Raw genomic sequence first — 13,715 nt, 5'->3', positions numbered from 1 at the left:
CCAGGGGGGTGGCGTCCCAGGATGTGGCTAATCCCTACGGAGTCTCCAAGCGGCTAGTCTCCCACAGACTCTTGCAACTAGAGAGCTCAATGATCTAGTCTGGATTGTTTTCCTGGCCTGGAATTGCCCCTTAGACAGGCTAAAACAGTCTTTGCCATTAGGGGCCACGGAGTATTTTTTCCCCACACGTGGCGTTCAGCAAATCGCATTGCAAAAAAAAAAAAAAAAAAAAAAAAAAAAAAAAAAAAAAAAGTCGTGACTTGCGAACAGTTTCTCCCGTTAGCAAAGATTCTCTTCAGAGTTCCTTTAAATGTTGTATTTTTGACTCCATGTCTTATTTCTAAAAACTAAATGTAAAAGTGTAATTTTCTACTAACTAGTTCACCTACTCTTCTCTAGTTAAGAAATGTTAATTTCAGACTCACATTTAGAAAGATTCAGAAGAGTTTTACTGATCATCCAGGAATTCTTAAAAGTGTGTTTTAAAAGGAATTATTTTGTGTGATGAAATTGTCAAGATTTGAATTATTTGAAAATGTACTTTCTGTGGTGGTATGTATCACATTTAAATTATCGAGAAAATTCGATCCAGCACACCCGATTTTGTTTTGGGGGAGAGGTAGTGGTTGGTTTTATCTTCACTCGTTAATAGAGAATTTTATTTACCGAGACCCGGTTCCTCAGATAGGCTATGGCTATTACACAGCTCACTGAGGCTTGGAAATTAACGAATGTAAAGAGGTCAAACTCTGGCATTGAAACAGACACGAAATAAACAAAATCCACCAATATGTAAAGATAATAATTATAGAAATTAGAAGAATGAGTCAGAAATGGAGAGCTCGAGGTCAGTGAGAAGTATTCGTATAAATCTTGTTCAAAGAGGTAGGTAATTATTAATTTAAAAATAAAGAAAGAAACAGGAAACAAGTCCTCCTACTTAACTTGCCGACCCCGGAGATCAGGTGCACGGAACGCCGTCTGGGAGCTCCAGAGAAAGTAAGCAGTGTCGGGAAATCTACTAAAGTGCTCTCTGCAGAGCACCAGTTTAGAATGCGGTTAATTTTACGCACTGACTCCCATTCCCATGAATGTTTCAAGGGGCTCCTTCTCAAAGCTGAATCACGTTTGTGAAATTCTTTTAAGCCATGTGCCAGTCCCCAGCGCTTTAGAGGAAAACAGCTTTGGCACTTGGAAAAGTTTTGCAATGAATGAGCGAATGAATGAAACCCGGCCGGCCGGAATGCTGGAGACTGGAAGGAAAGCAGGAATTTTCTCCGCGCGCTGCAACTAACGCGTCTGCAAACTTAGGACCCAGGGCAGCTCAGGCTTTGGAGACAGTCAGTCTTACTCAGCTGCGCACCTGAGAACAGGTGCTGTTCTCAGTGAGCGGCTGAGACCTGGCAAGACCTAGCCTAGGGCCAGAGGAGATAAGGCCTGCTGGGAGGAGAGTTCCCAGAGGCTCTGTCCGTTCTGCTCCTGCCCTAGGCTAATGGCTTCGAAGGCCGAACTGTGACAGCCCCGGGGTGCACTCGGTCCCTTCCTCTGCTCGAATAAGGGCTCGCCTAGGACGGATCCCTAAACCGGTGGCAAGTCCTTTCCCTCTGTAACTCGGTGGGACTTCGCAGTAAATGGAGCGATAAAATCGGACAGAAAGAGAAAAAAGACAACTAAAAAAGTCACAAGCGTTTCTTGGGAAGCCTAGGGCGCGGGCTGTTTGGACTGTGGCAGGGCTGTGGGGCCCAGACTGGGAGCGGCGCGGAGCGGGACCGGTTTTCCGGGGCTGGCAGCTGCCTGGAAAAAGTTTCCTGTGGAACACTGGCCAGCGGGGGCGGGGGCAGGGGCGGCGGGCGCAGCAGTGGACGTGGGAGGGGGCGGGAGCGCTGGGGGAGGCAGCGAAGGGCGTGCTTGCAAACCGTTATAGTCCTTCAGCACCTCCCTCCGCCGGTGGCCCTCCTAGCCTGCCTCCCTGCCGCGCGCTGCCCACCTGGCGACGTGACGCTGCACCAATCCCTTTCGAGCTGCTCCCGGGCCCCCTCTCCTTGCACCGCCCCTCTCCCCACCCTGAAAGAGGCGCACCCTGAAGGGGCAGACACAGCGCTCTCGCCACGGAGCTGCCTGCTAGCTTCGTCTCCAGTACGGACTCTCAGGTTCCTTTCTCGCCTTAGCCAAACTTGGTTTCCCGCCTCTCAAACTTCGGTTTCCCTCCACTCCCAACTCTTTTCGCTCCACTTTTCCCCTCCTCTATCTCCCACGCAAGGATCCCCGATCCCCCAACTCCTTTCTCCCGCCCTGCCCCTTCCCGTCTCCTCCCTTCAACTCTCCATCCGCTGCCACCTCAGATTCTGCGTGCACCCAATTCAGTGGCCCGCTCCCCTTCGGCTCGAAGCCATGGCGGGACCTGGGGGCTGGAGGGACAAGGAAGTCACGGATCTGGGCCACTTGCCGGTGAGTAGAGGACTCCCATCACCCTCCGAAATGCTCTATTTTGGCGGGTTCTGAGCACCGGGGAGGGAGTGGAAGCCCTCAAAACCGGCTGGACAAGGACTTCGACGGGTCCCGCGGGCGCAGGAGGAGACCCAGGGAGCCGACATGCGGAAAAGGCGCCCCCTGGGCACCAGGACCTCACCAATTTCCCAAGAAAGGCAAAGGCACAGGGTCTTGGGAAGGAGAGACAGAGAGAAAAGGTGGCAGTGGGGTGCTGCAGACCCTGAACAGTGGGACATTTTAAACTTCTGACCCGTCTTGTCTAGCGGAGCTGCTGTACCTGTCCTAGCCCGCTTGCTCCAACAGAGGCCAAAAAGTGCAAACTCCAGTGGCTTCCTGAGAGTACTCCTCCCTGTTATCTTGCCGCCCCGACGTTTGCTACTTCTTTTGCCATCGGAGATGCCTACTTACGGGTGGGTGACCTTTACTTTTAGGTGACAGTGACTAGAAAATTAAAGCGTTTAAGTCCCACTGTTCTTATTTTCTAATACACTTTCTAAAATCTTATTCTTGCCAGGGCAATGTTCCCGATTTAGTGTTGTGAGAGTGAAAGAACTCGACGCCGTTTGGGAAAGGAGTGAATTCTGCACACTCCATGTTTTGTTTTGTTTTGTTTTTAATATTGTGTTTCTTACCTAACCAGATTTAGCTTTTTCTTGTGAGTTTCATTTGTGAGCTCTTCTTTTCCCGGATGTCCAGCTTTCTTCTAGAGTTGTACTTGATTGGTAAGCTATTATCGCCGTCGTGATTAGTAGACTTATTATTTTGGCAGCACAGTTTATTTCATTGGCATCTGGTTTCTGGCTAATATTGGATCCCACTCAACAGTGTTTCAGGTTCCCGTTTTAGACTGGCATTTCACTCGCACCCTGTCTTGAATGCAAAAGGCCCCTGGATTCTCCGAAAGGGAATAAGCAGGCACCGCGCTGGAATGATCACCAGTCAACTGTAGTTCAGGGCAGTGGCCTGCTTGGTTTGAGAAAAGCTAAATATTAACCTTGAGGTTATAGGACTATTCAAAGTCGATTGACTTAATTTTACACATATTTGGCATTTTAAAAATGTGTTTTTGATGATGACAGAAGCCTACCTCCCTCAAAAATAGAGCATTTCCCAAAGCTTTCCCTATATAATTTTACACTAGGTGCTGTACGTGAGGAGGTAAGGTGGTACACAGGGGTAACATTTCACCAAATTGTTCTCTACCATTTAAAATAGTCTATGCAAATGTGAATTACAGATATTAGTGTTGTAATTATGCAGCTTCATAAAATATGTCAAATAACTTTTAAAATTAAACATTTTCTCGTTTTGCACGCACCCACAATTTCTTCCTTTCAGTGTGCATACATGAGATTTCTGAAATATGGAGGCCTCAATTGGTGGTTTCCTTTCTAAACAGAACTTTCATATTCAGACTAGATTTGCACTCAAATAAAAGTATAAAACCAAGGAATAAAATGTTACCCTTCCTCCAACGTTCTCTGCCTACGGTTGGGAAAAGAGAAAAAAACAAACAAACAAACAAACTAGGGCAGATATGTGAAACTGATGAAGGCAGGCGGGAAAACTGAAATAAACTCCCTTCTAAATATGACTAAACGGGTAAATGGGAAATATCGCACAGAAATAATAGGACAGGAAATTCAAAACCTAAGGAGAAAAAGAAGAAAAGGTTTTATTGCCGTAAAAAAAAAAAAAAAAAAAAAAAAAAAAAAAAAAAAAAAGGTGGGGGGGGAAACGGCCCAGACTAACTGACCGGGTCATGGTCCTGGGACATAAGAATTTGGTGGAGTCCAGGAGATAAGAGGAAAGGCTGCAATCTTTACATTGCAGTTCAGTGGAATATTAGTTTCCTGGAGGCTGGTGGAGTGGTTGTGTGGGAAAAGTAGAAAGATAAGGTTGGTTTTTAATGTAAGGGGAGTAGTGAGAAGATACAAAACCTCAGGGCACTGATGCTTGGCCTCATTTTACAGACTTCATGAAAGTCTCATAAAATCCTCAGATTCTAACAATTTCTAAATTTTATACCTAAGCCATTTTGCCTCATGTGTGGCTCTTCACTCTCCTAGCAAATTATGCATAATTCGCCCTCTATCCTCACCCAGATTCAAACCCTAAGAAATCTGGCAGAAGAGCAGTAGCGTGCCCTTTAGAAGTTTCTTTACTATCAAATATTTAGACATGGGAAAGTTATTGTTGCTTTGGTCACTGAGTCATATTTTTCAGCGATTTGGGGTTTCTTTACATTTGACTTATTTTCTGACTCTTTGAAGAAGTAAAAGCAAATAAAGAGGTAAAGAGACATCTGAATCAGTTCTGTTAAAGTTTGCATTTTGATGCAAAGCAGAGTTGATAAAGCAAGTAAGGAAACCTGCATATGATGGTATCCCTTGCAGTAATTATCCTCCGTAGGACATATGTGAAAGTCAGAAAATTGACATCTCTAAACACCAAGTATACCAGTTTGGCAACAGCCAGACAATGAGGGAAGATTCAAACCTTGGAGTCTGAAACTTAGAAAAAAAAAAATCAGAATGTGGAATAATAATTAAATACGGCTCTAGTTTAAGATTATTATTTTTTTTGTAGGATTAGCCAGCTAAATGACCACAAGACAAAGGACCCTTGAGAGAGGATAGACTTGCCATACAAATTGAGATTTGAAGACAGTGGTAGAAGGTTATTTGGTATTTTTGCTATTAGATATTATTTTTAAACCTAAAATACTAAGCGGGAGTGAAAGCTAGGGAAACAAGAAAGGGTGAGAAAATTATGTAAATTTTAAAATTAAAAAAATAACTTTTATACAATGATATAACTTTTTTGGATAATGCTCTAAAGTCAGAGACATAAAATAAGAGAGCCAATGTAATTACAATAGATCAATATCATTATGTTTGTTAATTAATGGGTTACACTAATTTTCTGATTTTCTATTGAATAAATATTTTCTATAGGTGAAAAAACAAAAAGGAAAATGCAGAGATTTGTTGTTTGTGCTTCCTTTCTGAAAAGAGTACAAAGCTTTATGTCGTATATATATATATATATATATTTATCTTTGTAATATATGTATATATATTCACCTTGCTTACCAGCGATACCTAGGGATGTGCATCTCTCTCTCTCTCTCTCTCTCTCTCTCTCTCTCTCTCTCTATATATATATATATATATATATATATATATATATATATGTGTGTGTGTGTGTGTGTGTGTATAACATGTATGTGTGAATATATATATATGTATATACAAACATATACACAATACTATGTATATATTATTTCTAGTATGCCTGTGTCCTTGAGACTGGAAACTATTTCTTCCTCTCCAAATTTGTCATGTCTTTCACTATGACTGTCCCCTTTGCCTTCTGTGCCCAGTATGGTAATGACATTCCTCACGGCTGTGGCCTTGGTATTTGACACTGCTATGTGTAGTCTTAATCTATATTGGGGTCAGGATTAGACAGGCCTTGAGGACAGTAGTGGCAGAGGTTATCTGAAATAGCACATGATCCAAAAACTATATTTGAAATACATTAGATTTATATTTAAATATAACTGCCAACTCTCCCAGTCTTCTTCCACCCAGATCAGGCCTGCTGTTCACATTTGGTCATGAGAAATTTCCCACTTTATCAAGTTCCTTAGTCCCCTGTTTAGAAGCAGTTTTACCTTCATTTAAGTCAACAGTGATTGAAACATTCAGCATAATCCTCAATTACATGTAAAGCATCACCTCTACATAACACTGTACATCAGTTTATTTTCTCAGTCATTTTTCTTCTTCGATTTCTAGAGCAGTGGTTTTCATATGTTAGTGCAGAAGAGCAGTTTATAAAAAATCAAGAATTATTTCAAGATCTTGGGACCCATCATCAGAAATTCTGATTTCATAATTCCATGGTGGGCCCAAGGAATCTGTATTTTTAATAGTATTACTCAGATGATTCACATGTAGTGAGAGTCTACACAGTCTACAGTTTGAGAAACACTGGTCTGGAGGAAGAGATTTTCCCTTTTGACGTCTCCATGTAAATTCTGAAGCCCATTCCTCCAACTATCTCAGCAAATCACTCTGGAACTCATCTTGCCATATCTATCCCTTTCATGTTCTCTCTCGATTTTATTTTCATAAAATTGCCATTTCTAATATTACAAATAAAAGGAGAAAAGCCTCTGCCATCTCCTTTGAGGTTACTGTACAGTCTCCTTTTTGCAGCTTGACTGCTGGAGCATGATTCCTCACTCTCCTTTACTATCCTAAATTTCAAATTTCTTCCTACTCTTGTTGATGATTTTTGGTTCCCTTTTCTCCTTAATCTCTGCCATATTTGGTTCTGCGGATCAGCCTCTGCTTTGAAATTCTCTCCCTTGACCAGTTAACACTGCCTTCTAGTGGCTCTTTTCCTTCCTGTTACTCCCATTCCTGGCTTTTATTAAAATTAACCATCAAGGTGGTCTTTCTTCCCTGCCCCTGAAATCAGGAAACAGAAACAACTCCCCAAAATTTTGCAATTTCAGTGGGCAGCCAGACTAGGACTTTTAAACTGCAGGAGATAATTTAGATGCATAGAAAGGGATAACGAAAGTATAACATGTTTGTTTAACAGTTTATAGTTGAGAAATATTTTAGTACTTCGATTTTTAGTAATTTATTGTAAGACAAGCTTTAGAAATTATTTTATTCTTTACTGATCATTTTATGTACCCAAATGGGACATCAAAACATACCAAAACCCCAAATAATCTTCAAATTGATATAGCAGTCACAGATATGAATATCTGTCCTCTTCTGGTTTTCTTATCTTAAGGTGTGAAGGCTGAGGAAAGGACCAAATGATTATGGAGACCCCTCTGATGTGGACCTTTTGTTTTCCCAGTGACCAGAAAGAATGTTCCTTTTCAATGCTCCCTTCCTTGGAAATCCAGAATAAACTTGTTCTGACTATAAGTGCAAAATATGATATGAGGAATTTGGCACTTTTTAAATTGCATTTTAGGTTTTGGGGTACATGTGAAGAAAATGCAAGATTGTTGCATAGGTACACACATGGCAGCGTGATTTGCTGCTTTCCTTCCCTTCACCTATATCTGGCATTTCTCCCTATGCTCTCTCTCCCCAACTCCCCACCCCCCACTGTCCCTCCCCTATTTCCCCCCAACAGACCCCCGTGTGTGATGCTACCCTCCCTGTGTCCATGTGTTCTCAGTTCAACACCCGCCTATGAGTGAGAACGATATTGATTCTTCCTAACCATGAACATGGGATGTTTCTCCATCTGTTTGTGCCCTCTCTTATTTCGTTGAGCAGTGGCTTGTAGTTCTCCTTGAAGAGGTCCTGTACGTTCCTTGTTAGTTGTATTCCTAGGTATTTTATTCTCTTTGTAGCAGTTTTGCATGGCAGTTCATGGCATTGTTACCCTTATATTAAGCATAGTCCTCCCCCTCTTTTTCCCAATTGAACATATACTCTTGAAAGACAGTAGCATGGAGATCAGGAACAAAAACTAGCATATAGAACTAATGAAAACAATATAGACTTAGACTATATGAATACGAAGTTGAGCTGCATTTAAGAGGAAATTTTTAAAAATTTTCTTTTATTAAACATGAGTGTGAAAATAATTAAGGCTGTTTGGTCATTTGCAAGCAGAAAACAAGTTTCCTGACATAGATAATGAGGCCTCCATGAATTTCTGCAGTCCTTTAATTACTCTAGTCCATTTCCTTGGTATCGTTTTTGAGTAATTAGATAACTATATTCAAGGCAATGTGAGGTATTTATGTTATTGAGGACTAGAGAAAGAAATAAAGAAATCTAAGACTGTGCTCAAAGATTCACGAATAAAGGTTGTGCAGATGTTACACTAATTCTCTAATCTGTGGTATCTTTTCCAACTAAAATGCAGCCTTAAATATAGCAATGAATAGTTTACCAACAGGAATCAGCTAACATGTTTGGTTATTTTGACAGATGGCCAAAGGCTGTTTCTCCAGAATTAACGATGTCTAAAATCAATCCCTCTATGATATCCATTGCTACAGTGATAAAGTCTTCAAGTCAGTCTCTAGTAACTTTTTTGTTGGCTTGTCTCTCATGAATCTTTCAATTAGTTATAACACCAGTGATATACTTAATAATAAGGATAATATAAAGATCTATTTTTACTTCTTAGATTCTAAAAATTATCATTTTAGATCAATTACATTTTCGTTGGGAGTATATTTCCTAAACTATTTGTTTGAAATGTTAACTGTGTGTATTATGTTCTTAACTTTGATGAGCATTTTGAAAGACTAAGCTGCTAGGCTGCTGCTTTATCTAACAATAATTTTATCAATTCAGTGGAAACATCTAGATTTTAGAATGATTGATAGACTATGATTTATATCTGTAGAATTTTAGAGCTGGGAGATCACCTGTCACAACACTTCTATTTTATATATGTGAAAACTGAATCTCAGAGAGAGTAAATAATTTACCCAGAGTCATATAGTTAATGGTAGAGCTGGGGCTAAAATTCAAGTCTTCTGACTCTGTCCAGTTGAATACTTATTGAATGATGTAACCTCAAAGCTATGTCATTTTCCTGTAACAATTTTGCTAGATTACACAAATGTCATGGAAGTTTTAAGGACTTTATAATTTCATTCATCTATGTTGCATATGCTCAGCAGTTTTCCTGTTTAGCTTATATTTGTCACAGAAATAAAAATGTTTTCAAACAGGATTAAACAACGTTTGTGTATATAAAAAAAAAATTTCTATAAGGTATGTGAATTTCCAAGAACGTGCCAATGTTCTTACCATTTTGTGTATAAATTGGCATCTACTCATGCCTCATATAAGTTTTGCTAAAACAGAAAAATAGGCTGCTAGACTAAAAGTTCAGTGGTAAAATTCAAGAAACCATGTTTTGTGGTGAGCAATAAAGGAGTACTCATAATTAAAAGTAAGAAAAAAATGCTTGAAGATAAATATGGAACCCTCGCAACTCTATCCCAAAACATGATATGTTTTGTTTTCTATGATGCCGTATTTAGGGTTAAGTCACATAAAACGTCACTTCGTGCCATGAAAAGGTATTCAGCAGATGCAAAGCTTAACTTTAAAAAATTTGTCTAGTTTTCTTAAAGTGATGATCTTTTAATATCATGATCTTGCTTTGTTATTCATATTTAGAGTTGGTATTTCTTTCTTAAGAGCTGCTAGATGTTGGTGCAAAAGTAATTGCGGTTTTGCCATTACTTTTAATGCCAAATCCACAATTACTTTTGCATCAACCTATAATTCAAATAAGTAATCTAGGCTTTGTATCCAACATCTAGTCATCATTGTTGCATGTTAAGTTTTCTGCTTGGCTGGTTATCACTCAAAAGATTGATACATATACACCATGGAATATTATGCAGCCATCAAAAACGATGAGTTCACGTCCTTTGTAGGGACATGGATGAACCTGGAAACCGTTATTCTCAGCAAACTGACACAAGAGCAGAAAATCAAACACCGTATATTCTCGCTCATAGGCGGGTGTTGAACAATGAGAACACATGGACACAGGGAGGGGAGCACTACACACTGGGATCCGTTGGGGGGAAATGGGGGAGGGGCGGGGGGGTGGAGAGGTGGGAAAAGAGAGCATGGGGAGAAATGACAGACACAGGTGAGGGGACGGAAGGAAGCAAAGCACACTGCCATGTGTGTACCTATGCAACAATCTTGCATGTTCATCACATGTACCCCAAAACCTAAAATGCAATAAAAAAATAAAAATAAAAATAAAAATAAAAAAAAGAATACTTCCATTGCAAATAAATGAGCTTATTTCTCTTTTATATTTCTAATTACATCGTTAATATGCCTCAGCTTTAGATAATTGTGTGCATTTTACAGTTTTATGATAAATAATTACATGACTACTTAATGTTCATATTCCTTTTTCTTTTTTATAAATGAATATACTCAGTTCAAGGAGATTGTGACATGTCTATTTTTGGTAAATGAAAACTAGGTTCTTCCCATGTAAAATCTAACGGAACAAGGCAGATTGGAAATGCCATTTAATATAGTTGAATGGTCACCTCATTTCCTAAGAAAATTGACAGCTTTTGTTTTACTTTTTTGTAGGATCCCACTGGAATATTCTCACTAGATAAAACCATTGGTCTTGGTACTTACGGCAGAATCTATTTGGTAAGTTGACTTACATTATTTATTCATTCATTTTCTAATGACAACAAAGATTGTGAGTCAGTCACTCATGCCACAAATCAAATAATGCCAAAATATGACATTTCACTTTGAAATATAAACCAAATTAGATAGCTCAGTGACATCTGTAAAAATTACTCTTTATTATCACAAAAGGAATGGATTGGCTAATCTATAGTGAAACATCCAACCAAACATAACATCTAAAAATTAGCAGAAAATAAATAAAAGTCACCAATGGCAAATGGAAATAATTAAAATAAGATATACCCAAATAAAATATCACTGATTTTATAGTACGCATTCAAACCATTCTAATTACTCACATTCAGCTGAAAACTGAATGTTATTAAAAGGAATCTTTCCATAACATTCTATGTCATACTCTGGAACTTGAGTGTGCACATGTATGATAAAATTTGCTAAAGAATCTAACAAGAAATAATCTGAATTTATTTAATGATTACTTATTAAACACTAAGTATGTGCCAGGTGCTGTGATAGTCTCTGGGAATAAAATAATGAACAAAGCTGACAAGTTCCCTGCTCTTTTGGGACTTATGGTGGAGAAAGGTATGTGATTAAGTATATATATGTGATATGTGTGGGGAATGTTGGGGGAGCCACACATTACATAAGTAAGCACACAAATAACTATGTATTTCTGTATCTGTGGGTTCCACATCCATGGATTCAACCAATGTTGGATCAAAAATACTAAAAAAAAGTTGCATCATGTACAGACTTTTGTTCTTGTCATTTTTCCCTAAACAATACAGTGTAACAACTATTTATATAGTATTTACATTGAATTAAATGCTATAAGTAATCTAGTCATCATTTAAAGTATACTGGAGGATATACATAGGTTACATACAAACAAAAATTACTATGCTATTTTATATCAGTTATTTGAGCATCCCCTGATTTTGATATCGACAGGAGGCCCTGAAACCAATCCCCCACAGATACTGAGGGATGACTATAATTGTAACTGTGATATATGATCTGTAAGAAAATTCTTAGTGATATAAAAGCCTAAAGCAGCGGGGGAGGGGGGATTAATTTAGATTGAAAGGTCAGTGTTGATTTCCCACTCCCTGGAAAGGGAAAGCGGCAATTAAACTGATATCAGGAGGATAAATACGAGGAAACCAAGAAAAGGTGTGTTTTTGGAGGATGATGTTAATACATTCTAGGTGGAGGTATGGATAGTGTTAAGGGCTAGTTTGGGGATGGGGTGCTTTAGTAGCCCTATTACACTGAACAGGTACCCTTCTACTCTTTAATATGGAGAACTGACATTTTCTCAATCTTATGTAATATTCTATACAATTGCAGTGCTCCTTTTCCCCAGGCCTGTCACTCAAAAACTAGATGAGGCTGATCCTTATAACCAACTAACCACAGGTCCTCTACACATAGGTTGTGTAAAGGTGTCCTAGCATAAGCCTAGAGAAAGGGGCTTCTTTCTAGTTCTGATAAGGGTGCCTTTTTTCTTGCCAAGTCTTGCAACTTTGGGACTACATCTACCCAGAGGGGCTTCTTTTCTTATGCATCTGCCCAGGTAGGAATGGGGGATGCTTTTTAAACTTTGCATAAAAGCGCCCATAGGGCCTGGCACTGTGGCTCACTCCTGTAATCCCAATATTCGAGAGATGAAGGCAGGAGGATTGCTTAAAGCGAGAGCTTAGAGACCATACTAGGCAACAAAACAAGACCGCATCTCCACAAAAAAAATCAGAAAAAAAAATTAGCCAGGTGCAGTGGTATGAGCCTGTAGTCTTAGCTACTCAGGAGTATAAGGCAGGAGGATCACTTGAGCCCAGGAGCTTGAGACTGCAGTGAACTATGCTTACACCACTGCCCTCCAGTCCTAGTGACAGAGTAAGACCTATCTCTTTAAAAATAAAAATAATAAAATAATAAATTAAATAAAGTACTCATAGCATAGAAACTGAGTAGTAGAAATAGCATGTGGACAGGTCTTCAAAACAGAAAGAACCTTGGTGAATATAGGGAATAGAAAGAATGCCAGTGTTCATCACCAAACTTTTTCAAACCATTTTGACCATATCTATTAACAGAATCAATAAACTATAGATGGTGATATGATATAGACTGAAATATATTTTTTATACTACCTCAATTGCATCCCGTAGTGAACAATTACTTAACATTTATGTTACCTACGTCAGCTTTGCCACCTTATACATAGATACCTACATCTTATACATAGAATGTTTATGGTACATTTACAGTCTCCATGGCTCTATACACATTTTAATTCCTTAGGGTATGTGTGAAGTGTGTGCGTTTGTGTGTACTTGTTCTGATTCAAATGTAGAGTCACCAGATGTGAGAAATAAGAACTTCAGAGTCATATAAGGTAAGAAGCAAGGTTAAAATTAGACAACACAAAAAGATGGTTGCTCATTATCATTCATGTGATAATGAACTGTGGTGCTACCAAAAGAAGAAAATTAAGAGCGCAAAAAGGTAAGTTGTGCATGCGAATATACTTTCTTAAAACTCAGGGTTTATTGGGATATAATATATATTTGGTAAGATTAAATATTTTAAGTGTACAACTTTATGAGTTTGGACAAATGCATATAGTCATATAACTGCCACCGTAATCAAGATTTTCAATGTACATCTTAAAGTAATCACAGACTAGGTTCAAGGAGTATTCTACCTGTTCACTGTGTGGTGTCCCAACTGGTGTGCTGTGGTTATGGCTGTCATACATTTTACTTTTACATATGCCACAAACTCACAAAGCTACTGTAGTTTCCCTATACTCACTCTTTTTCCTATTCTCACTACTACGTTTTTTAAATTTAGCTAATCAATTATCTTTTATAAAAATTAAAAATCAGAAAAAGTCTTTTATGTTTATCTTCATTTTAACCATTTCTGGAATCTTCATTTCTTTCTGTAGATTTAGGTTTCTTTCTGGTATGTAGAACTTTATCCTGAAAAACTTCCTCTAATATTTCT

The 13,715-nt window shown here is 38.9% G+C and overlaps 1 protein-coding gene across 4 annotated transcripts in view; it reads left to right on the top strand.

Moving 5' to 3' along the window:
- Positions 1-2,099: 2,099 nt before the first annotated feature.
- The window catches only part of NRK (Nik related kinase), a 138,114-nt gene continuing 126,498 nt past the window's right edge, over positions 2,100-13,715 (top strand). For all 4 annotated transcript variants that reach the window (XM_010346392.3, XM_074391550.1, XM_074391548.1 and 1 more), the window contains exons 1-2: positions 2,100-2,448; positions 10,629-10,694. In XM_010346392.3, the coding sequence (XP_010344694.1) occupies positions 2,392-2,448; positions 10,629-10,694 (123 nt within the window). In that variant the 5' untranslated portion in view covers positions 2,100-2,391. The remainder of the gene's footprint in view (positions 2,449-10,628; positions 10,695-13,715) is intronic.

The sequence above is a fragment of the Saimiri boliviensis genome, chromosome X (genome assembly GCF_048565385.1).
Source record: "Saimiri boliviensis isolate mSaiBol1 chromosome X, mSaiBol1.pri, whole genome shotgun sequence".
Taxonomy (NCBI): Eukaryota; Metazoa; Chordata; class Mammalia; order Primates; family Cebidae; genus Saimiri; species Saimiri boliviensis.
This window is presented reverse-complemented; position numbering and strand designations above follow the sequence as displayed.